Raw genomic sequence first — 26,811 nt, forward strand, 5'->3', positions numbered from 1 at the left:
GCACTCGTTCCTTTTATACGATTACTTTATAGTGACGTACAAAAATAAGGTTGGATTTGACAGGGCTGCATTTGATATCTAATATTTTGGATATGGTAGGACGCTTAATATTTGTAAATAATATTTAAAAACGTTAATAAATATTTCCGAATATAATTAGATTAAATTACAACTATTGATTTGAGCGTGCACTGGATTCGTTTAAATAAATTTTGGTTGTAATTATTATTCTCTATTTGAGGGTAATCAATGTTTTTTTCGAACTTCGATAACCAATAATCGATAAGTCGGTCGATTTGTTATGTTCATTACTTCACCAAAATTTGTGAGAGATCGAGTTTATTTGCGACAAGTATTTACGAACAAAATATAATTTTTCGTGTTTAAAATAAGTTAGTATGCATTAAAACATAAGCGATAAGAATATTAATATTATGGTTCCTGTAAACTTGGCCCGTAAATCGCTCTGTGAATGCAGTTGTTCAGATGCAGTTCTTCCTGATCAGACCACAGCACATAAACACACCAACCTCAGTTAAGTGTAAATAACTTAGATCTTACTTAACTAGTAAATAATCTTTAAACATGGATAAAGAACCAATAATTATGACACATGCTTTACCCAATAAACAAGTTATTAACAATCAATTGAATATTGAGGTAAATCTGAAAAAAGACGCGGAATTTATATCAGAGGAATATGAGAGTGATTCCAATACTAACTCCAATGCTGATAATGAAGAGTATTACGATTCAGTCTCTGAAAACAGTTTTGAATGTGAACCTGACGTGAACCGTTCATTTCCAATTTTACATAACTTGGAGACAAAAAAGAAAATGTGTATAAATAGCTCCAACTATATTTATGGAAAATATGTTCTGAGACAATGTCCTATGTGTGATTCCGAGTTTAATTCTGCACATTGTTGGAAGAAACATATTAATTACATACATCATTTAGCTACTCCGGAAGATTTGCAATTTAAATACAACGAAGTAGGTGCAAAATGTAAAATTTGTGATTTTCAAACGGCTACTCCAGATTTTAACAAACTATTAGATCATCAAATCTCACATATGCCATTTAGTCTGTTTTTAAAATGTAAATTATGTGATTGGAGAACTAAAACACATCCAAGCATGAATTTTCATTTGCGTCAAGTGCATTCCGATAAATTGGATATGACAAAAAAAAGTATTGAGTTAACTGTATGTCCATATTGTCAGCAAGAATTCTCATCACAATGGTATTTGCGAAAGCATATGTTTCAGGAACATGAAAAGACTATTGACGATAGAACATGTTTCATTTGCTTAGATTGTGGCGAAGAATTTCCCACAAATGTTAGTTTACGTGCGCATGTATTTGAAAAATTTGCAGACAAGTCGGTGGAAGAACTGAGCTTCAAAGAGGTGATTTCAGTTGGCGAAGATAATGATATTTCATACAAGTGTACTCAATGCCCGACCATTTATCGCAAAAGTACATCTAGTCGGACATTAACAAACTTACGCGAACATTATATGTTGCATTTAGGCGAACTTACTGGAAAACACGCATACAAATGTAAATATTGCGATGAAAGTTTTCGTCGATTTGACTATATGCGCTTACACATTTGTGAGGAACTACGTAAAGCCTTGCAGAGTTGCGCCAATTCACATACTATATTAAGTGCGAAAGGCCGTAGAAATAAGTTATCAAAGAGTAAGTTAATAATAATTTTTAAATATTTTCTAATAAAATAATATTGTTAAATTTACTATTTTTTAGAAAATGTGCAACAAGAACCAGTCGAACTGAAGAGAGACTACATGAAACATATTCGTCATGTTTGTTTAAAATGTGGAAATTCATATGGCAAGTTGTTCCATTGCAAACGGCATATGTATATAAAACATGGCATGAGCAAACCATCGGGATTGGATTTTAAAAAGATAGCAAATCAAAGTGCTTCAGAAGTTTATGAATGTACGATTTGCGAAGAGTTCACCTGCGACTTGGATTTAAATACAATGCTAGTGCACGCGCGTATACATACCGTTTATGATCCTTTACTGTGTAAAATTTGCAATACATCTTTTGCTTATGAAACCGACATACCAGGACATGATTGTGTGGATGTGGAGGTTGTTGAAACAGTAAAAGGTAAGGTTAATATATAACTATACACATATATTAATAACTAATTTATACATTTATTATCGTTTAGAATCAAGATATCCCAGAGAAATTCCCATACCCAATATGGATACTTTTTGCCCTAAATGCGATCTAACATATACAACGCCTTCTTCCTTAACAAGACACATGAATAGAATGCATGGCATGCATGAACCCTACGGGCTTGGCTTTGTAGTGTGCGAAACAAACGGTAGCACTGAAGATGTATTTCGTTGCACTCAATGTGAAAATTTTACGATTAATGTGAAAAATTTGAAAGCTATGTTAGAACATGCGCGACTACATTTGCCATATGAAAGTTTCAGATGTGTCTTCTGTAAAGAGCGATTTCGTTTTAAAGAGCAGGCGAGACAACATCAATGTTCAAAAAATACAACAGAGGCGGTTAATATAGTGGATAAATACGATCAAAAGATTTTGAAGACGCGCTTAAATAAAATGGGGCGATTATGTCCTAAATGTGGTAAAAAATTTGCAAAACCAACAGTTTGTAAAGTGCATACAACAAATATACATGGTTTAGATAAGCCTGCTGGACTTGGCTTTGAAAAGCTTAGTGCTGATAACGTTGATAGTAATCGCGAAAAATACCGTTGTAACGAATGCTTGAGCTTCGTTGTAGAAAAACTGGATTTAAGTTTAATGTCAGAACATGCTAGAGAACATTTTCCGTACGATAGTTTTTGGTGCATGCTATGTGACGAACAATTTAAATTCAAATTGCTAGCTATTAAACATAAATGTCCGAATGATACAAGTAAAGTGGAAGAAAATAATGATGGTGATTTTGAAAGCACAGCGCACACCAAATATCCTAAAACATTTGAGAAGATTATAAAGAAATTTTGTCCCGAATGCAACTTTGAAGTGCCAACAATGAAAGCTTGGCGTTGGCATATAAGTAAATACCATGAAATGACAACACTTACCGGTTTACAGATGAAACAAGCGAAGGGCAATTTGGTAGAGTGTTTAATTTGTCAGGTAAAGACGACATATGTAAGGCGTTTGGATCATCGATTTGTACATCTGCCATTTAAGCCCTATCAGTGCAGATATTGTTTGGAATATTTCATCGAAGTGGAAAAGGCGAAAGCGCATTGTGGTGACTGTGCTGTTGCACCAACAGAATTCGACGAAACGGAGGAAACAAAAAAGGCACAAGCTAATAAGCGTACAGCGTCCAAAGGCATGGAAGCAAAAATTGATAATAAGAGAGCCAAAATACAAAATAAACGCGAAACTGTCTCACATGTAAAAGCGAACGGAGCAAACTCGTCCAGTGAACGGTTAGACTCCGAAAGTGAAAATGATAATGCAGACGCCAACAGATGTATTAGTGTTGTACTTACAGATGATAATGACTTCGCAAAGTTCATACGTATAAGCTGTCCATTATGCCCGGATACGGAATTCGAATCGAATCTAATGCTGACGCGTCATTTCAACGAAGCTCATAATAATTTTCGAGAACACTTCACAATTCATCAAACAAATGCGGCGAATTGTAAAACGTGCAAAAAATATTTTAATGTCGTATACAAGAAAACTATGATTAAGCACTATTTAAGTGAAATTAACGCTACATGTTTCTGTTGTCGTCTATGTGATAAAAATATACTATATTTTGAAACAATGCGCTCACATCTGCTGGACGATCATCAGGCTGTGATTGCCGGTCAGCAGACACATGAGAATAGCAACACAACCGCAGAAGCTGGTGAGGAGGTCGATCCTTTGAAAGTAACCGCTGTGGATATATCGAAGGTGTCGCGTACAACCATGGCAATACCGAGCGTTAAAACTGCGGTATTTAATGAATTTAATGAATACATTTCATATGCATGTCCCGAATGCAATGAGCATTTCGACACATCCGAACAATGGCATTTACACATAAACGGTGCACATAGTTTCTTCGAACAACATCAGCTGAATATTGAAGCCACATCAGATGGTTTTAAACGTTGCAAACAGTGTAGTGTTAATATAAGTGGCGGCATCCTGGCCGAACAAAGACATAAGCTAACACATATGCAATACAAATCGTTCATTTGTATTCTCTGTCAACATCGTTCGACCACGTTAGGTGTGCTCACACAGCATTTTCGCCGTCGTCACTTCGCCAAGGGCACGTTTAAGTGTGTTCTATGTCCAAGTGTGCTAAGTACTTCATGCGAACAAATCGAACATATGAAGAATGAGCATGATCCCAGTGAATATCCATCGAAATTATGTCGCGTCTGCTTCAGCATGTTCAGCTCGATCAACTCGCTGAACACACATATGGATTTGCATAATCCCAATCGAAAAGTGTTTCAGTGCGACTACTGCGACCGTTATTATAAGTACAAGAGAGAATTGGGTTTACACGTGCGTGCTAAACATCCCGAACAAGAAGCCAAAGCCAGTGAAGGAGGTAACTAAACAACTCTTTTTATTTATTTATTTAGAAAATTAATTAAAGGTAATAATAATGGTAAACGTATTTTAAACATAAAATTATTAGTTTATCTATTGCTATCAGTCAAATCAAGTGAACAAAGTTTAGTGAGATAAATGTACTATATGTATGTATATACATACAATAATGTGCAATGAATTGGGCGCTGTGAGTTGTGGTAATGACTTTTCGTATAGTTATCGTCGGTTGCACTGACTGTTGTGCGTTTGTTGCTGCTACAACAAAAATAATTATGTCAAACATTGATTACAACAAATATTACTATTTTGTACTCTATATTTTAATTTTTTCGTGTTTCTTGGTTTAACAAACATGGTTTTAAAATTACAAAAACAGAATAATAATAATAATAATAGCAGAAATGAAATTAAAAATGAAATTAAGAGATTAAAAGATAACAATGATGATAATTATTATAATATTGTTTTATGCAGGTGGAGGTTACATACATACATTTTGTTACTTAAATATGTATGACGCAAAATATATTTTTTTATTTTTCGATATATTATTTTCTTTTTTTATATTAATCTACTTTATATTAATATTTATACCTTTACTAATTTATTTATTTTTTTGTTTTATTTTAATGTTAATTTCTTATACAACTTCTTTTCCTTTATCTAACATTTTTTTTTTAATTTTGAATTTCTTTCTTTTTTTAAATTTATTCTTTTTTGATAAGTTTCACTTTTTTAATTTACATTTTCTTTATTGACATTTTTTTCTTATGTAATTCTATTTTTTAATTTTTTTTTATTTAAAAAGTTCTTTTTAATTTTTTTGTTTTTATTTTGTTTTTTTTTTTTTTTTTTTAATTTTTTTCGAAATTTTTTCATATACCATCGGTTAATATATTTTTACTTTATTTTAAAATTTTAACTAATTAATTAATCGTTATTTTGTTTTATTGAACACATGTATGTACATACATACATACATATGTACATATGTATATGTACATATTTTATTCTATAAATTCTCTGATAGCATTATTTTACATTTTATTATATTATATATGTATATGTACATATATTATTTTGTTTTTAATTTTTAATAACTTCTCATTTTTAATTTTTTTTATCCTGGAAATATATAAAGCTTCCGATTAAATTTGCGTTAGGAAAAGTTCCATTCAAAACTTTTTTGATTCCGTTTGTTTGCAATGCAATTTTTTTATATGCCAAATTAAATTTATAAATATAATATTTGAAAAAAAAAATCGTGAAAAATACTTGTTGAATTGAACGCAATGAGAATTTGAGATTTCTTAATTTCATTTAAATTTTTTTTTATTTAGATAGGTTTTAGTCATTTATCATAATTTTGTAGCTGAAGATAAAAATGTGATTAACAATTTCATTGCAATTATTGCCAATTTATAGAAATTTATTTAAAATATTTAGAAACTAAGTTTTTATTAGTTTTGTTTTTACTTTTTAATATTATTTTTCAGTAAATATTTAAAAACTTTAAGTTTCTATCGCTAAAAGTTCGTTTAGTACTTTCGATTTTTTTTTTACTATTTATTAGTTCAATATTTTACATTAGAAGTGGAGTTATTCAAAAATTATTTGTATATTTTATCAAAAACTAAAAAAAAATGAAAATTACGTACAAATTCGGAATTTTAAAAGAAATAGTTATTTCGGGTTAATTCCGGCAATTTTATCTAATGTTTTTCATAATCAATTAATTTTAAAAATATTTACAAACAATCCTGTGAAGAATTTGAAATTTTTTTAATTGAAAAAAAAAAAAAACTAAGTTTTTAAGTTAATTTTTGTATGTAGATATTAACCACACTAAATTGTATTTTTATGCACAAACACAATTTGTGTCCAAAACATGCTTTTAATAGCTAATAGAAATAAGCTTTTAACATACCATAAATTAATTTTATCCTAAATTTAATATTTATATGTATATGAATGTATTTGCAATTTGTCATATGTTTGCGTAAGGGTTAGACGTCTTCTTGGCATTGATGTGTTAATTGATTTAAATTTTGTTATTTAAAGATCGCAATATTTCAAAAATTCCTAAAAATCGCCAATCAAAAATGTATTGTATATGTGTAACAATAATATTTATATGTAAATATGTAAAAATTTGCGAGCTAATCCTTCACATCGCACAACGTTTGGATTTCCATTGCCAATTGCTGTTTGCTGGATTCTTCATGTGTACATATCGCAACGCCAACTGGTCAGCTCGCACGCGCCATTCATTGGTCACCGCCACATAAGTGCTATCATCAATATATCCACGCGGATTGCTTGTGCCAACGACGACCAAAACGTTTGACGGATGTGCGTTTGTTTGTCTACATAGTGTCTAGCTAGAACTGCCTGCTGCTTTTTTGACTGTCGCCTCGCAGACACGACAACAAACATTCTTACCAAGCTGACAGGAATAATAGCGCGACGCACAGCTCAACACCAAACAGTATCCGCACATCGAATCCAATAGAAAGCTGTTAGATACGAAAGCAAAACAAAATTATTAGATACATATAGTACACCAATATGTGCACACCGGCTGTTGGCTTGCACACGCGCCCAGAGTAAGCCATGGAACATGTGTGTGTGGTGTTCTTACCCACAGCTTATGCTCTTACAGATGACAATGAGTATAATTGAATGAATGGCCAACGCGTGCCACTTTACCATGGCAAAATATTTTGCCTACACTATGGATAAAAGTATAAAGTATGTGTATGCACAGATATATGCGAAAAAACGTATTACAATTTTATTTAAATGGAACAAAAAATAATAGAAATAAAATAAAGCACGAGGTTGTACTAATTTTATTGGAAAAATAGCAAAAAGTGAGTATTTCGTATTTACAGTGTCTAAAATATGCATTTTGCCTGTTAACGTGCTCGCAGTCAATATACGCAGTCGACGTCGGCGCAGCGCAAATTGCTCGGTGGATGGTTAAACTGAATTTAATCGTTTGGTACTAGGCGCCCAGAATCAGCAAGTAGGCAACTCGCTGTTTTTTCGCTGCCGCAAATTTGCGGGCAGCGCAGCCTGCATGTATGTGCGAGTGTGTGTGCGCAGCAGAGCGCACGCTAGGGTGGTCGGACACTTTTTTTCTACGGAATTAAATCTTTAAAAATTTATGTATAAAAAATTTTGCTTTTTATTAAAAAAAAGAACATTTCTAAAGAAAATACATATTATTTTATATATTAAAATTTATTTGTTTTAATAAATTTTTTTTTTCAGTTTAAAATTGCTGTAAGCAGTTGGTAATTGTTTGTAAAAAAGTTAAATATGAAGGTTTAAGTCAAATTTAAAGTAATAAAAATAAAATTTCTACTTATAAATATATATTTCAACAAAATATAATAATTAATGAAAACACGTGGCGTTGTGCACGCAAATAACATTGGTACGCCTACCCTACTACAGTTACACATAATTGCCTTTCATATTTACATTGGCTGCTAAAGTGTTGTTGTGCGACTTCGCTAAATACTGCGGTGAGAGACATGGCGACTAAATATCAAAGCATGGGCAAATGCCAAACACGTGTTATTAGTAAACAAATTACAAAGAGGAAAATACAAGCATCGGTGGTTCAGTGGTAGAATGCTCGCCTGCCACGCGGGCGGCCCGGGTTCGATTCCCGGCCGATGCAATTTACTTTTTTCATTTTTTTTTTTTTACTTTTCTCTTTTTATAATATTTTTTCACATTTTGTTTTTTGTTTTCTTTTCTATATTTTCTTTACAACGCATTGCGGGCGAGCAAAACCACTGAATCTTTCGCATGCAATAAAATATACAAAAATATGTTTCATGCAAGCCAATTCATGCTTATACAGCGTACAAATTACACGCAACAACAATGCTTCACAAAGCCAACAAAATCATTATGACATACCGGTCCAATAACACTTACTTACCTTTAATGCGTGTGTGTGTCTGCATTCGCATTCCTTTGCGTGCCATGACATTCATTCATTCATTCGCCGGTACGTAGAGACTTGAAATTCCACACATTATACACGAGTACACGAGTTTGACATACTGCTTCGCTGCTACATGCAATGGGACTCTCGCTGCTGCTGACCATGTTGGCCTGGTATAAATGGCATATCATGCAACAATTCTTTGAAGTTTTCAGATTCCCAAAATTCCATCATGCGATTTTTCTCTCTCAACGTCGTCATCGCATTATTGTTGTGAAATATTTTTTCAGTCGATCTGTTTGGTGTACGGGGGAAATGTTTAATGATTTGTTTTGTAAACAACAGTTTATTCAGCTTATTTATTTTAAATAAAAGTAATTATTAAGAATTACGTAAATTTTAATATTTACAATATAATAATAAAAAAATAATCCACCTGCTTTTTAACTCGAATGCTTGATATATTTAAATAATCATTATTAATTTTATTAAAATTAAAATGTTTAATATTTTTTATATGAATTATAAATTTTATAAAAATCTATTTAAAATATGATTTTAATTTTTTTGATAATAATAAGCATCCATAGTCTTTCTTTTTGCTAACTAACCAACATTGGGGTGCACGTTACCGAGCTTAACCTGAATTTCATCAGCGAAAATGGGTTGTTAAGTGGGGTGCTAAACGAGCTGTTGTTGTTAGCTTCGAGCGCAACCAACATGTCCTATGTCCACATAAAGCGAACCACGTAATATTAAACAAAACTTGATATTTGTATATACATATGTATGTATGTATGTATGTAAGTAAATCGTTAATAAAGAGAATATTACATGTATGTATGTTAAGTTTATGTTATGTTGTCGGATCAATGTTATGTATTATGTTAAGTCGTTATATTTAAATAATACATACATAAGTATATGCTCTTATGTTGTGTAAGGACTTTTTAAGAGATCAATATAGGAATATTAATTATTATAAAACTATATTATTATATACATAATACATACATACTAAATATAAAATAAATTTTTCCGTGAAACAATTTTTTTATAAAAACAAAGGGATAAGAAACCAAACAGAAATAATTTTAGAGATACTTAATTAATAATTTTTTTTGGAGAGAGAAAACAAAAATAAAAAATATAGACGTACAAAAGGAAGTTACGAACGAAAAAAAAATTATTTTGGCTCATCGTAAAATGAAGTCTATAGAGCTTGCTGACCCAATTAATATACAAAATCACTTTGCGGTGCAAGTTCACAACTCACAACAGCAATGCGTGGGTCTGTACAATTTGGTCAAAGTAGACTCCGTTTGGTCAATTTAAACTGTATGCACGAAAAAACTCCAGCTCTGAAAGTATTCGACGCAGTATCCGCCTGGGAAAGCAGAGAAAAACCTCCAGTCCGTTGGTGGTCCTTCTCCACCACCTGGCTTCGCTTGGAATCTCCAATTGGCACCGAGCAGCGAAGAGGAAGAACGACTGGCGCGCTAGTGTAAACTCGGCTATAACCGCGTAAGCGGTGTCTATGCTAATAAAAAAGAAGTTTGATCTCCATATGTCCATCAGTGTGTTGGGTTTACAACGTGAAAGGTGTGTCTGACGATTTTTCTTATGGAAAAAAGATTGAACAACGAATTTGCTTGAAATTTTGTTTTTCTATTGGAATCATGATTACGGAACCGTTGAAATACTTTATCACGAACACAAGTATTTGAGTGAGACAAAGCATTCAGTAAATATCGAGAAGTCACCGAAAACTTGCCTCGTGCGAATCGCCCATTCACCTATGTATGTTAGTGACTGAAACTGCGCTTGAAAAACGACGTGTCGTGAAGCGTGCCGGAATCCTGCCAAAAGATATAAGTTTTTTTTTGCAAAAATGACTTCGAGTAGACCTCGCAAGAGAGATGCTTGACAACCTTACATTGAGAACCTTTTCATCAAATGCACCATTACTGGTAACGAGACGAGGATGTTATTGTTGTAGCGGCAGAAATCTACCGAGTTTGCAGTCCTTGGATGGATTAAAATCCGGGTCTGTTCCGGTTACGTAGACCCGACTGCCGTGGGAAGTGTAGTTCTGCCGCTACAACAACAACAACGAGACGAGGTTTTATGAATAGGACCTCAAAACTGTCGAATGATCTAGTAAATTCCTGCGCCGATAGGGCAGAACGAATAAGTCAAGTCTCTCACATTTAGTTCTGGAGTTTAGTGTAGGCCATCCGAGTAGAATGTACGCGATTAATCCGATATATGGAAAACCGTATATTTTTTAGCTCTATGTTATGCAAGTTTTATAGCATCCATACTTAGATGCGCCGGAAATAGTCCTCATAGATTATCTTGAAAAGGGAAAACCAACAACGTCAACTACTGCGTTATTAAAACGGACAGCAAAGAAGTTTAAGGACAATAAAGATTTAATCACCGAAACTGAAGCGTAAGACAAATTGTACTACGGAAATGGCTTTGAAAACTTAGAAGGTCGCTATAATCGGTACGACTATGTTTAGGGTTACCATATCGGTCTCAGTCAAAATCAGTCCCGTTGCATATGTGAAGTCGGTATACTTATGTATGTATGATGGCGATATCATATGGTGTGCGTTCCAAAGGAGATTTATACCGAAAAAACCTGCGCGAGTTGAACTCGGTCGAGTTTTGGAACGCAACCATGAATGATATGATTCATCTAAATGCATCCTACTCGTGGCTTGCAATTTCAAAACGCCCAAGTAGACTAAAATGTTTTGACGCTCACTTTTTTTCACGCACTCGCTCAAAAAAGAATAGTAATTGAAAAAAATCGTCGATTCAGGAGGAAACCAGGGAATCAGTGCATTTTTTACGAAAGTCAGGGAATCAGTGCCGAAGGTCAAAATCACGGAATTCCTTGACAAATCAGGGAATATGATAACCCTAACTATGTTGAATAATAAATCGTATGACAGCTAAATCCTATAAAAGTCCGATATCGGCGGTTCCGCCAAATAATGTGTAGCTTCTTGGCGAGAAAAGAACGTATCAAGATCTCAAAATCAGAAAAATTAGTTCGCTTATGTAGGGACGGAAAGACAGAGAGACGAACATCCATTCTTGGCATGTTGTTGTAACGGGTACCTAATCCCACTTTAGATGGCTAGTATTAGATAAGTTGTCGTCGACGACATCCAACGGAAGGCCCAAGAAACGTGCTGTTTCGACGGGGTCGGACCAAAGGGAGAGAGGTGTCAGATGAGTGGAGTTGGTGGGGCATGCAAAGAGGTTGCCGGTGTCATGCGGCGACTCATTGCTCGCAGGACATATATTGGATATATTGGGGTCTATTCTGGATAAGTAGGAGTTTAACCTGCTAAAGTATCCAGAACGAAGTTTTTATAGGATCTTCGACGTTTCCTTCTGAGTGTTACAAATTTCGGAGCAAACTTAATATACCCTGTTCGGGCTATACAAAAAATAACATAACATTTTGCATTGAAGTCGGACTACTACTACACCTAAAAGGGCAAGTGATGGCATGACAAAAGTATGTAACAATTAACTATTTTAAATTAAAGTTGAGTACATCATTTGGATTCAAGGCGAAGGCGAACAAAAACACTTTTCCACGCAAAATTGAATTGCGTACTTATTTATAAGAGCGAAGCACTAATGCGAAGATGCATACATGTACAACCAAGCATACTTACATACATATGTACATGCAATCACACATACATACACATATAATATTTACATGGATGGAATCATTTAAAATTGCTCCTGATGCAACTCTACAAACAACCCCCAAAAGTGCTATTGATACTGGGTGAGATGACTTTGAATGCCTTAAAGATTGGGCAGCGCGTACTTATCACTGCTAACCACTTGCTTTGTGGTGAGTGGGTCACAAAATTTAGACGCACTATTGTCCTCTGCAAATCCTAAGAGTAACAGGCCAACAGAAGTATTGTGCAAGAACTCCAGAGAAAGTGCATGCATGCAGGCAAATATATACATATATGTACATATGTATATGTACATACATGCTTACATATGTATGTATATATCGTCCATGTGTAAAAAATTTCCGTAATCAAACTCATAAAAAAATATAAAATAAGAAGTGCACAAAATGATGCTGGCAAAGAAGGCTAAGACACAAGTGGAAAAAAACTTGAAAGTAGAAGTCAACAGTTTCGCCTGTGTTGATCCTCCATCGAGAATATCATAAATGCTATATACATATGTATGTATGTACACGAGTGTGTATGCATGTGCATATATTTTTATAAGTATGCTTGTATGCATATCGATAGTTGTCCATATGAGAGCTTAGCAACTGCAAACCGAACCCTATCAATGCAGTTTATAAATAAATACATATGTATGTATGTACGTTAGTCGTTGTCGCTGTTGCTCACTTTGGTACGGCAGCTGTTGATCATCCTGCTTTTGCTGTAAGACCGCATATGGGATATTATACTGCTTGAACAAAAACAAAAAAGGCCAAAGAAACAAAGTGACTTTAGTCACTTGCAGGAACATCGGTGAACTTGTTCCTCGCATGTATAAATAAATACAATATATATATACATACATACTTATATACCATATGTATTTATGTCTTACTGCAAAGCTCATTGAGGAGGAAATTATTGAAGATAATAATATAAATTTATTAGGGTGGCCCAGAAGCACAAATGAAAATCTACTAGGCTGGATAGAATGACAATAAACAATCTATTTTCTAAAAAAAAAAATTATTTTAAAAAATAAACTTATTTTAAAAATAAACTTTTTTCTTAAAAGAAATTTATTTTCTAAAAAATCACATTTTATACGAAGAAACCTATTATTCTCTAAAAAAAAATATATTCTCTTCAAAGAAACCTACTTTCTAAAAATAAGCCTAATTTTTTAAAAGATAACGGGTTTTTCAATAGGGACGCTACAAACGGACCCCGACGCCACATTTATTTGACATTTCTCTTCAGTAAGGCTTGCCATTTCATCATGGAAAGATATACGATCCAATAACGAGTCGAAATTATTAAAATTTGCTACCGAAACCATAATCGTCCTGTCAGATCAACAATTGAGGGTGGATCCACAGGCTCAGTACAAAATGTTCCCGTGCCAGTAAGACAAAGAAGTGCGCGTAGTGTCGAGAATATTGCTGCCGCTAGCGCATCGATTGATAAAGACCCAAAATTTTCCCACGACAGTCGAGTCTACGTAACCGGAACGGACCGGGATTTTTATCCGGCCAAGGACTCTGAACTCGGCAGATTTCTACCGCTACAACAACAAAAACTGGAAGGCCCAAATGAGTCTCTCACACGTCATTCTCAAGCTTTGGGCATCTCTATGACGCCGTTGTGGCGAATTTCGCGAAAAGATCTTAGCCTACATCCTTACAAGATCAAATTGACGCAAGAACTGAAGCCGCTTGACCAGAATTGTCGTATGTTAGTGAATTGGACTAAGGCATAACTTGAAAATGATCCCGATTTTCATCGAAAAATCATCATCAGCGACGAGGCTCATTTCTGGCTGAACGGCTCGACAATAAGTAAAATATGCTTTTTGGTCAGACGGCAATCCACACCTATTCCATGAGTCATCATTGCATCCCGAAAAAATTACAGTTTGGTTCGTTTTATTGGCCGGCTGTGTCACTGGGCTGTACTTCTTCCGTGATAATCAAGAACGGCACGCTACTGTGAATAATAACAGAATATTTTGGCCCGAATTGGATGATATGGACTTGGACAGTATGTGGTTCCAATAGGACGACGCCTTAAGCCACACAGCAAATGCCACAATCGATTTATTGAAAACTAAGTTTGGTGAAAGTGTTATCTCACGAAATTGCCTAGTCAATTGGCAGCCTCGGTCGTGCGATTTGACGCCGCTAGAATATTTCCTATGGGGCTACGTAAAGTCTATGGTCTATGTCAACAAGCCAGCGACGATTGATGAACCTCGTACGAATATCGAGCGTGAAATTCGCAGCAATATCGGTCGATTTATGCTTGAAAGCCCTCGAAAATAGGGATCAGCATTTGGACTTCTGCAAGCGTGCCCGTGTAAAAGAAATCGAGTTCCATACATAATGGCATCGAATATACTTTCACAGGAATAAAGAATTTTATTGATATCCCAAACCGTTTTTTTATTTAAAAACAAAAACTCTTATTGAAAAACCCGTTACATATTATCTACAAATAAATATACTCTGTAAAAAGGAACATATTTTCTAAAAAGAAACGTATTCTTTAAAAAAAAAACCCCACTATCTAAAAAGAAGCTTAATTCTTTAGAAGAAAACGTTTTTCTAATAAGAAACATTTTTCTAAAAATAGTTCTCACTTCAACAGCTAAGGACGGAGAATTATTTTCGATTTTTTAATTTTGAGAATTAGCTTTACAAAAAAGTAATATTTGGTGCTATTTTATAAGAATTAATATATTGATATATCGATATATCAAAATGGAGAGAAATTTATGATGTTCGTCTTGATGTTATCGACCAAATGGAGTGTTGTATAAGTTTTGGCAGGTTTTTATATAATAAATAAGTTAACCTCTACCTACCAAAGTGAAAACTACTAATAGAAAAATATTTTTAAAATTTCGCGGCTTAAAAAAATCATTTTTGTTTTTTCATTTAATTCTATAACGTCTCTGGAATATTGTTCTAAACGCTCAAATTGATACGATATGATGAAGTTACGAGCTCGAGATCAACGAAACTGTGTTTTCAAAGTCGGTTGTCAAGATTTCTTGCCAAGTCATCTATCAATCTTAATGAAATTTTACTCAGGTTTCGAAATATACATAATTTACAAGGTCTTGAACGAAAAGTTTTTTTTCAATCACTATAGGCTGTTTTTGCTCGAGGAAACCAATGTAGTCCCTTAAGACAGGACAAAACCCGGTTAAGTTTTACGCAAATTTAAATAGTATGTGTATATAAAATATTATTTGAGAAGGGAGAACCGCGTATTAACGTTTATAAAACTAATGAGCGCCACCTTTCTTGCGCCAAACCTCAGCTCATTGCTTTAGCTATGCTTTTTGCTAAAAAAAAAAATTGAATGTAACACCAACAACAAAGTTATGCTGATTAATTCAAGGCAATATCGCTTAAAGTCGCACATCAGTTCGTGTTCTTGATTTGATTTATGGAAATTTTGGTGTTATTCACAACGTTCCAAGATTTGGCGTAACAAAGATGACTATAAAAATATGTAAACTAAATGTTTAAAAGCTTTTGCAAACAGTTTATTTTATATTTTATATTTGTGTATGTATATTTTACTTGTCTTTTGGTTATCGATTAAAATACAATATTAAAGGTATACTCTATTTTGCTTATACTTAATAGCCTAAAGAGTTTGTATGTATAACTTTCGCATGTTAAAGTCAAATAATTGGAATGTTTACACAAAAACTCTTCAAATTAATTATCGATAATTTGTAACATTTGTATGGAGGCATGGTTTACGCGTACAACTGTGCATACAGCAATTTGGTTTTTTTTATAAAGAAAAAATACACACTTAAACAATAACAAACAAATACTACTGAGTACTACCTTTACCAAATATGTAAGTATGTATAGTACTTACATAAAAGTGCTAATAATTTCGATTTTTGTTTGGTTAATTTTGCAAATCAAAACTTGATTTTCGTTTTTGTGTATTTAAAAACATTTACGAACTAACATAAAAGCACAATATTTCCACTTTCATTGCCGGCTAAAAAGGTGCGATTCAAGGGTAAAACCGCCAACGATGTGAGCACACCACGGAATGTTTCTGCGCGCAATTTTGTCACTGTGTGCGTGGCGTGAGAACTGCCAATGTCCGCATAAATACCGATACGATTCCCTGTGGTCGCATAAATCAACTCAGATTCGATGGTTTGGAGGAAGTGCGCTGGCTCGGCGGGTGGTCTACAAGTACACAAAATAATTAAATGGAATATTGAAAATGCAATAGCAGTGTAAAAAAAAAACACAAAAAAACTTACTTGAGCTGATAGTGTAATATACCATCTGTGGCATGCCAAACCGCCAAGCTGTGGTCCAGTGCTGAGCTGATCAACTGCTGATCGTTAGGTGCCGCTAACTGCAACAAATCGCATTCCATGGGACGCCAAGCATTTAATATGCAACCCGTACGGGTATCCAACATCACAATACTGCCCGAGGATAATCCTACGGCTAGCCAATTGCCCGATGGTGCAACCGTCAAGCAACGTACTGTGGCATTGCCCTGCGTTGCGCCGTTGCTCACACGCCACTCGTTCACGTATTGCATGCAACGTGTATCGATTATTTTCACCGAAGATTCAGCGGTGCCGGCCAAAATAAGTGGACTTGGTGAGGGCAGTGCTTTAACAACGGTTATTGGATTGTGTTTGGGCGCATCGAGTACACCCAACGGACGTCCGATGAACGGATCCCAGATATGTACACCGGAATCGCAGGAGACCACAAGGCGGGAGGCTTCTAGGAAAGCAAGTGAGTGAATGGATTTTTTGTGTGCTGTGTAGGTGAATTGACAGGAGGTCATCTTGCGTCCGTCGCCTTCGCTGCGTAACGACCATAGTTTAACGGTTTTATCCTGTAACAAATTTGCATATATTTTCCACTTTTCGCTCACTTTTCACCCATGTTTTATATTTACATTTTTGTTTATATGGTTGTTGATGATGTTTTGTGTATGGAATGTGATTTTTTGTTAATCAATATTTGATGTTTGTTAATGCACTTTAACTTTAAAACGAAAATTTATAATAAAAATATTTTTTTGAAATGAATAAATAAAAAATCCATTTCCAAGTTTAACGGAAAGCTCAACGTCTCACTTTCATCGTGAAGTTAATTAAATATACTGAACTATCTTTTCACAGACTTCTATATAAAAAATTGCAGAAGTCGGTCAGTTCAACAGTATTATGTTTATGACCAGCGTTAAGCTAGTAGTCGAACGCGATTGAAGAGAGAAGAAGGAAGAATACTCGCGACAGCCGGTTTTAAATACGTTACCGGAATCGACCCGGATTTTATGCAGCCAAGGATTATCAACCTCGTTTGAAAAAAGAAAGACAGGTCTTCGTACCTCGGAAATCAAAATGACATGAATGAAATAACGGATTTTTTGGTACTTTATCGAAGTGTCAAGTTCCACATATTTCACTCGAATAAGCAAGTATCTCACAGGTGATAATTTCTCGATATCGCCGGCAAGCATATCATAACAAAATTTTTCGATTTCTGAAACTTGTGTATATTCAGTCAAGGACAAGAACTGCAAACTCGAACGCCATATTTTATTATAGCGTACGGTTCTTTTTGCTGGCTTCTTATTGAGTCATGACCGATATACCGTAAACAATTAAGACAGAAAAATTCGGATATTAGATATAAATGGATAAACACTGTATAAAATGTTGTGTTTTATCAATATAAAAAATTATAAAAAAAGGGATTTACTATAGAGTACACCTTTGATTGAGTTTTGGTTCTTTTCATAAAGTTTAAATATATTTCGAAAACGTTTCTTGGTAAAAATGGTCAAATCTTTGCATATCTATCTGACATAAAACCATTTGGAGGATTATTAAAAAAGTAAAACTCTCAATTATGGAAGACATCAAGACGAACACCATAAAAAATATGGTAGCAACCAGAAATTTTTTATAAAATAATTTAAGCTTTTCAAGTAATATTTTTTTCGTTTTCTTCTAAAAAAAAAAATAACGGAATTGATAATGGAATGGTATACAAATGATGATAACGAAATGATAAGTGAAAAAAAAAATAATTTATATTAGAATCTCACTTACCTTCGAAGCCGAAATGAAACTGTTCTCGTTGTCCAATGCCAAAATTGAACGCACTGAATTTGTGTGTCCACCGAAAGATTGCAATTTGATTTGTTTTAAATTCAACATGGTATCCTTGTCCGAACGACTGATTTCATGGCGCCAATAAGCCAACCAATTGCCCTTCAAATGTCGCACTGTTGGTAAGTGTTCAAATTTGTAGGCGACCATGTCTAACACCTCCATGGGACCGACTTCTTGCTGCGATTGATTTGCCGCGCCACCACTGACCACCTCAAGGCGATTACCAATGACGTTTGTACCAAAACTATTGGCCACCAGCAGCTCTGGTTCCGTTAAATTATCTCTACTCTTCGATGGACTGTCCACCGTATCATTGTTCGACATGTCATTTGTCATTTGCGATTTATAGTCGGGTTGCTCAAATTCATGGCAAAGTGTCAAGATAAACTCCAAATTACAAATGGTACGTTGCATAATGGCCTCGCCCAAGAAACGCAAGAAGGACAAATATGAAATGTGTGCAAGCGCCGGACTAAACACATCACGTATCTCTTCACGCTCACGTCTGGAATTTGCGCCATCATCATTTCCAAAGCAATTAATTGGTGGAGATATCGAAAGTTGGCTCACAGTTTGATTTTCAAATTGCTCACGTATACCAAACGCCTTGTCGAAAATGAGGAAGTACGGTCTAAGCGTTGGTATGCATAAATGCTCTTTCGACATATCGGGACCGATACGCACACAGAGCGTATAAACTGCATCCAACCATTTACGTGCCAATACCGAACGGCCCAAATAGCCGCTGGGCATTAGAAGTCGCGTAGAGCCCAGTATACGTACAATTGGCAATAGCATATTTTTGAGTATTGTTTCCTATAAAGAAAAAGTGTGTGTGAATTGTATTTGATAAAATTTTTTTAATTTTGAAATTCTACTTTTAAGTGTTCCATTATTGTGGCATCCATCAGACAAGGCACCAGATATTTAAGTAATTGTAGTGTGCTTATAATAGCGCCTTCGAGACTGGGTGTTATGCGCTTCGAGCCCAAAGCGATCAGTTCGCTTATATGTGGAAAGTATTGTACGAGTATAACTTCCTCGCCGAACAGTGCTGTGAAATTACGGTAAATATATAAAGGAATTTGAAACAATTGAAGCATTAATGACATACCCGCTATAGACATCAGACACTCCAAGACACGCGCTGCGCTACGATCGCCCACAACATGCGCGTCCGACATGGAAAAGTAATTCAAATTTTGCAACTCAGCTTGCTCATGCGTTTCGGGTAGCAAATTCTCTTGACCAACATAACACAACGACAACATTTTGAGTAGATTGCGTGTTATATAACGCGAAGTAAGCGAGGGTCCCAAACGGTGTGCTAGCCACGTCAAGCTGCCAGCGCTCATTTCGGAGATGCGATTATTTTGCGCCGCTTTAGCTTCAGACATTTTCGAAATTACCGAAGCTTGCAGTGAGTCCAATGCAACTTGCGCTTGCATTTCACTTTCCTCCTCCGTCTTCGTCTCCTTGTTTTCGGCGTGCAGTTGTGTTCTGTCGGCGGCAATTTGTTGCGATTTCAATTGTTTCTGCTCCTCTTCCACGGCTTGTGTGATAATTTCAAACGAATCGATACTTTTGCGCGAGCCGATGTCACAGTCGATGGTGTTTAATTGATAACTGCGCCTAATGGCGCTGGCAGGTATTTCAATTGTAGGCGATTTGGCGCCAAGCTGTGCGGTGGGTGAATCAGTTGCGCATTGACTGTTCAAGGAGACCTTATCGGCGTCCTCCAATGATGCGTTTGACATTTTTGAACCGTAGATAATCTCTGAAATTGCCAATTTCTCTGATGCTGTTTCGCTTTGGTTGTAATCTTCTTTAGCTTCTTCGGCAGGTGTCGGCCGCATGTCAAAAGAGTCGATCGACTTATTTTCACTGGTACCCGAATTTGAGATGTGATCCGAGTTGGCATCATCATCAAAACTGAAAACGTCTTCTACTTCCTGTTTCGAGGTGTTTGTAGCTAGTAATGGTAAGAAAAAATTGGACAAAAATAATAAAATTTCACTTTTCGATTTTTAAATCAACTTATAAAAGAGATAAACAACCAAAACGTTAACTTCGGTTGCACCGGAACTATTACATATACCCTTTACAAATAAAAAAGTTTTCATACAGAAACTTGATTTTGATCGACCAGTTTGTATGACTGCTATATGCTATACTAGTCCGATTTAAACAATTTGTTCGAAGTTTGTAGTGTTGTCTTAAAAAAAAAAACCGAAAATCGTATATGCGAGAAATGTTCTACGGATCAATCTGAACAACTTTGCCTAAAAGACTATGGGTCTATAATCGGTTTCGAATCAGTGACTTTTAAGGCGAAGTTGTTTCTTCTTCTTCTTTATTTGCGTAGACACCGCTTATTCGGTTATAGCCGAGTTTACAACAGCGCGCCAGTCGTTTCTTCTTTTCACAATTTGATGATACCTTCTCCACCTGGTCTGTCCAACAGAGTGGAAGTCTTCCTCTTCCCCTGCTTTCCCTGGCAGGTAATGGGTCGAATACTTTCAGAGCTCGAGTGTTTTCGTCCATTCGGACCACATAGCCGCTGTCTCTTAATATGTCCCAATGTCGTCGTATATATCGTACAGCTCATCTTCCATCGAATGCGGTACTCGCCGTTGCCATGACCGTAAATCTTCCGCAGAACCTTTCTCTCGAAAACTCATAACGTCGACTCGTCAGATGTTGTCATCGTTGTTTAGGGATCATAAAGATTTCTTCGCTATCTTAAACACTTCATGATAAATTTAATATACCGTGTTCGAGGCACAAATATTTAAAAGTGCACAGCATTTCGATTCGAGTATACATATATAAATCGAAGTGAAAGGGATGTAAGGACTGTAAATTCGGTACCATTCCTCAGAATTATTTCAGGAATGTTGGCTAACGCGACGACAACAACAACAACAATAGATGATGGTTAAAATTAAGCACTACACCTTCAATGGGCTACAAATAAAAAGGTTAAACTTACCCGGTACTTTAACATGCAGCGTCGTATCATCTACACTTTGGTCCGCGCCCTCCGTTGACATTAACGTCAAAGAAATGTCATCTTCTGTAGAGGCATAATTTAAATTCCGACTCGTTCGACGACTACCACCACCTCCATTGTTCGTAGAGCTGTGATAGTGGAAACCATTACCATCTTCCGGTTCCTTGTAACCGCCAACAGCCTCAATTAGTGGCGCAATAAAATTGTGTAGAAAACATTTCAAACCGAAGCGTACAATCAAATGCAATAAAAAGCTGTGATGGTAAAGCTTAACCGATTTGCGCGATTTGAACGAACTGCTCATGGAAAAGCGCACTTGTCCACCGGTTGCACTGCCTGCATCCGCACTGCGCGTGCGCACCGAAATCATGCCGCGTTCAAAACTCTCCACATCGTACAATTTCATTATGGGCAATAACAGGTACTTTTGTGTATTGACAATGCCGAGCGCTTGTGCCACTGGATCGAATAAATTCCATGCAGTTAATATCGATGTCTGCTCATCTAAAAGCAAATCAATGATGTGCGGCAGCAGTAATTCCACTGGAGAGAATTGCTCATAGCCAATGGGCTCCAACAAACGACCGATGTACGCGCAACATGACATCACTTTGCACTCGGCTATTTTACGTTCGAAAAGCACACGCTGGCGATCCATGTCGGTGTATTTGGCGCACTCACGACCATTACAATTGAAGTGTGTACACAATTCCAGCAGCGAGGAGTTCAAATCGAATTGATGCAAAGCACGTATAAGCGCATAGGTAGCGTAGAAATTACATGGAAACGGTATCAATTGATTAGCGAATATTGGTTCGAGCAGCTGAGTGGATGTTGGCGCTGGCAGTCCCTTGTCGGTGAGCACAACGGCGACTTGTGGTTGCAGCAACAGTGCAACGGTGTAACGTAGACACTTTGGTATATCTTGACGGTGTAAGCTAGCCACAGTACGACACGCTTGCAGACGTTCCTCGGTGGTGGCGTTCACGCCGTTCATGAGCATTGCGCGCAGACGCGGCATAGCAAAGAGTTCTACAATTAGGCAACCCAACACTTGAAGCTCACGTTCGCGGTTCTCAGTGAGCAGCTGTTTCATGGAACGCTTTTTTAGATAGGTTGGGCTTGGCGCCAATAGACTTTTTGGTTTATGCTTATTTTGTGTTACGGTCGGTATGCTGGCATTCGGATTATCATCTAGGAAGAGACGATTGGTAAATGAGTTCTCTGAGGAGTGTGCATCAAACAACATATCACTGTGAAAAATCTTTTCCAAAGTGTTTGATGCTGGCTTTTGTTTTGGAAAAGTGCGTGCGAAGAATGTTTCCATTGTTTCGAGAGATTGGAGTAGCGCACATGGATTATAATCTTTTGGCAAGTCAATAAAATTGGTGCTGGGATAGAAATTTGAATTTGACATATCGCTAGCAGTGTTATTAGCACGCAAGGACATACGTGGCGAAGATGAAGAAGCACCTGAACGACGAAGCGAAGTTGTTGCTGCAGTGAGCTCTGTTGGAAAACTGGTTGTTTCGCTAACATTAAGGTTCTCTGTGCTTTTAGCAAGACGTTTTGACTCGTTAGGTCGCAGCGTGGAGCTGCCGGAACGTGGAGACCGCGGCGAAGCAAGCAATTGATTGAGGCGTGGCGGTATTTTATTGAACCACGGTGACGGGAAACGTTTGGCGGGATGTGGTGTGGTAAACAGTTGCACAATACCACGTTGGCAGAGTTCTTTATGTTGATCCACCAAACTCAAACATACATTCTTTGATTTGACAGCAGCCTTTCCGGATAATTTGTAGCTATAAATATTGTATTAAAAATTAAAGCCCATTATATTCAAAAATTTCATGTCATGTATTACCCAAAATTGAGATCAATCCAGTGTTGTAGCCTCTCACTGACGTACTGGGATTCTAAAGCTTCCCGATGTTTTGCAATGAAGTCTTCAGGGCATGAGGCCCATGCAGGCAAATCTAAATCTGGCAAGTCTTCGTGAATGCTCTTAAAAATCATTGGATCGGAGTAGAACTCAGGTATACATTCATCCGGAGTCCACTGTTGCAAGCGCTGTATGGATACGGGATATTCAGCAGGCACCCAAATTGGACGCACGTGTTGGCAGAGCACTTCTTGCGGTGTGCGACGTGCCATATAAACAAAATATGTGATTTCCGAAAGGAAATCCGACACATGATGAGGTGCCTGACTGCTTACGCCTACCGATACGGTGCTTCCGACACCATTTACACCTTGATGGGTGGCATGTGAAAACATTAAATCTAAATGTACATCACCTTTGTTCAGTCGATATTTGCTTTTGGTTAAATCACGCCAATTCAGGCCATTGCGTGCTGTAAAATCAGTTACCCATGGCATTATGTGATGGTAGGCCGGATTATTAAGTCCACGGCCGGCAGCGTTATTCAATATCGTTAGATAATCAAAATTAGAAAGTTGACCATTGCACCACATCTCACAGTATTCACGCAATGTAAATTGATCCAAATCGTATGCAAACTGTAAATCGAATTTTGTGTTACTAGAGCAATCAGCAGTGTCATCTTCGCCATCTTCATCATTTCCACCATAAACATAACTGCCATTTTCATTTTCTTCTAAAACCACGGAATTGTCGCCATCAACACCGTGTGCAGTTTCGCTGGGTGATGTGGCACCACGTTCAGCCAGATTTGGTCGCAATATGCAAGACTCTAGTCGTGGTAGTACTTGTATCCAGAGATTTTCGCGCACCATTATATCATGTAGACGTATCTCACCCAAAAATAGGCCAGCTGCTTGTAGTGCCTTTGAAAGCTGTATAATTTGATAGATAATAAAGAGCGACTTGTTGTAAGATTTCCCCAATATCGACGGCGAATAAGTTATGCAATCGTAGAGACTTGTAACGATGGCGGGTGGATAAAATAATACGCAAAAGTGAGTTGAGGTCTCTATGGTGATAAGAGCTGGCATTATATTCGCATGACGATCTGGACGTTTAAAAGAAGTAAAAGTAATAAATCAACGTATAAAAACGATGCACTTATATATGTAAGCAAATTGCTCTTACCAATTGAGTCCTCTCCAACTCCATTAATATTTTCGCATTTTTGATCTTCACTTAATCTGTCTAACTGGCAATGTATGACAGGACAATTGTATACACGTTGTATCAGTTCCTTCAAGACCACATCGTAAGAAACTAGGGCGCATGCTGAAGGTGGGCTCAATGTTCTACCGGTTGGTGTTGTTGATTTGGCATACTTAACGTTGGCACCCGGATAACGTTTGTATGCAGCCTCCCATAGATTTTTGAAATTTGTATTGGTTACATAGCACAATGCTTGAGAATATGTGAGCGGATTGCTGCCTTCAGCCTCTACAGCTGCTTCTATGCTTCCATCGCCATATTGCCATTGCAGAGGGAATACTTTTACATTTGGTTTCTTCAAGTAAGTTTGCAATAAAATTCTTGTCCATGGATGGTCTAAGGGATCACTTGGATGTGCTCTTCTATCGAGTTTATGCCATACATTAAATGGAGCAATTTTGTGACGCTGTTCTAACGTTTGTAACCATTGCTTATCGCATATCAATTGATAACGACCAGATACAGGGGTTTCACACAAATGTTGAATGTTTACACCAATTTCATTGCAAATCACATCCATTTTCATTTTTTAATACATACATACGTATACTCTTCAAAACATAAACATTTCAACGTAGTTGGCCAATTTTTAGCAGCACTTTCGTAATTAGATTTTTGAAGCACAGCTTCAACTTAAACATAAGTTAAATATAATTATGCCAAACTACTAACACCATTTTACAAATATTTTCACATATTTTATTAATTCGAGAACATTTGCTTGGCTTATTTCTTTTTTAAAGATTGTTACTTGATAACAAAGAAGATTTTGCTACATTCTGCAGTGAGAAGAAATTTTGCGATTTGGTTGAATTACTTTTGATCGCCAAAGTCTTATCGATAACTTTTCGATACGTTTTTAACATAATATTTTATTGTAAAAACAACCATTATTCTATGTTGATTTACAAAAATCGTACATAGTTGTGTTTACTATATGTTTTATTAAAGAAATATCATTTATATTTACGTATTTCGCAGTAAAATTAAACACCCGATATATAAACACGAAATGTTTGCATCGAGCAGCTGATATTCATCTCTATTTTAAATCAGCTGTTAGAAAGTAAACAACCACAGGTTGACACAGAATTTACAATATACAAATTTAACCTTTTTGTGAGCAACTAAATAATTTATTTTATTTTCAAATCAGCATTTAAGAAATTTCCGTGCTTATGATTCAAATATATCCGTTAATAGTAAAATTATTACGAAATGATATAATATTTACGAGAAGACGGTATCTACTATATGTATGTATATAATAGGGGACTTGATTTTACTTAATAAGCCGCAAGTCAGAAATAGATTATACACAAAATTCAATTTAAGGTTCATAGAAGACAGTTACAGCTCACCCTTCCTTCAGTATTTAAATTTATTTTATTTTACCCTACAAAAAATTTGCTTGTGACAGGTTTATTGTAAAAATATTTTGCAAAAGTTCAAGGCCAGATTTGTTTACATTTTTTGGTTCTTGCATGTCTTTTTGTTATATTTATAAGTAAAGATGTGTTTGCGTATATTAGTCTGTATGGATCTCGTAAAATTGTGATAAGAGTTCAAAGACATTAGAATACGAAATAAATCACATATTTAAGTACTATGTACATACATATAATAATGTTTAATTCGAAGCAACACATCAACGCAAAGAAATACCAATGAAAGGTCAGACAAAATTCTGAACTTATGAAATACGCGAATCGTGGCCGTTGTATGAATTGTAGTCAAGAGGTTACAAAACATCCGGAGGAGGCAAATGGCCCAGGAATGCTGACATTCAGGCGTCGAAGAGTTGTTTGAGAAGTTCGAGTTGGCTTGGGAATCTTGCGCAACTTCATTATGCGTATTGCAGCAGGTTAAACTCTTACTCCTATCCAGAATCAACCCCGAAATACCAAATACATACATATACATATGTATGCTCTCATGCACCCATCATTCAACATCCCTCTCCCTAAGGTCCGGCCCCGAGCGTTTGCAGGGCCTCTGATCCTATCTGATTGCGATGACAACTAACTTGAGCCTTGCCACACAAATAGGGTTTAGACAACTGCTACAACAAATACAACAACAGGGGTGGCGACATCTTCTATCCATTAATATTAGGTAATGGCTACTGTTTTTTGACTGAAAGGACAGAAAAG

The 26,811-nt window shown here is 36.1% G+C and overlaps 2 protein-coding genes, 1 long non-coding RNA gene and 1 other non-coding gene across 6 annotated transcripts in view; 2 read left to right on the plus strand and 2 right to left on the minus strand.

The window, feature by feature from the left end:
* The first annotated feature begins 7 nt into the window (after window positions 1–7).
* On the plus strand, window positions 8–9,518 carry LOC126752458 (zinc finger protein 62-like). Of its 3 annotated transcripts, none has more exons than XM_050463264.1 (4): window positions 8–1,708; window positions 1,775–2,149; window positions 2,214–4,604; window positions 9,164–9,518. In XM_050463264.1, exons 1-4 carry the CDS (start codon window positions 586–588, stop codon window positions 9,181–9,183), a joined length of 3,909 nt encoding a protein of 1,302 aa, XP_050319221.1. In that variant the 5' UTR covers window positions 8–585; the 3' UTR covers window positions 9,184–9,518. The 3 variants fall into 3 exon arrangements, with proteins under 3 accessions (XP_050319221.1, XP_050319219.1, XP_050319220.1); XM_050463262.1 differs by lacking the exon at window positions 9,164–9,518 and adding an exon at window positions 6,671–7,438; XM_050463263.1 differs by lacking the exon at window positions 9,164–9,518 and adding an exon at window positions 5,773–5,995.
* The window catches only part of LOC126752478 (uncharacterized), an 82,903-nt gene continuing 63,122 nt past the window's right edge, over window positions 7,031–26,811 (minus strand). Inside the window, exons 3-4 of the long non-coding RNA XR_007666001.1 lie at window positions 8,568–8,868; window positions 7,031–7,125 (exon numbers count right to left, since the gene is read on the minus strand). This is a non-coding gene — a long non-coding RNA (uncharacterized LOC126752478). The remainder of the gene's footprint in view (window positions 7,126–8,567; window positions 8,869–26,811) is intronic.
* Trnag-gcc (transfer RNA glycine (anticodon GCC)) lies at window positions 8,230–8,300 on the plus strand. Its single transcript has one exon. It is a non-coding gene; the product is annotated as a tRNA-Gly (tRNA).
* Window positions 16,104–25,540, minus strand: LOC126752456 (WD repeat-containing protein 81). The gene is made up of 8 exons (XM_050463258.1): window positions 24,578–25,540; window positions 23,369–24,497; window positions 21,484–23,306; window positions 19,606–20,463; window positions 19,370–19,545; window positions 18,429–19,307; window positions 16,608–17,203; window positions 16,104–16,530 (listed from the first exon to the last, which is right to left on the minus strand). Exons 1-8 carry the CDS (start codon window positions 25,182–25,184, stop codon window positions 16,296–16,298), a joined length of 6,303 nt encoding a protein of 2,100 aa, XP_050319215.1. The 5' UTR covers window positions 25,185–25,540; the 3' UTR covers window positions 16,104–16,295.

Source organism: Bactrocera neohumeralis, chromosome 3, assembly GCF_024586455.1.
Source record: "Bactrocera neohumeralis isolate Rockhampton chromosome 3, APGP_CSIRO_Bneo_wtdbg2-racon-allhic-juicebox.fasta_v2, whole genome shotgun sequence".
NCBI lineage: Eukaryota > Metazoa > Arthropoda > Insecta > Diptera > Tephritidae > Bactrocera > Bactrocera neohumeralis.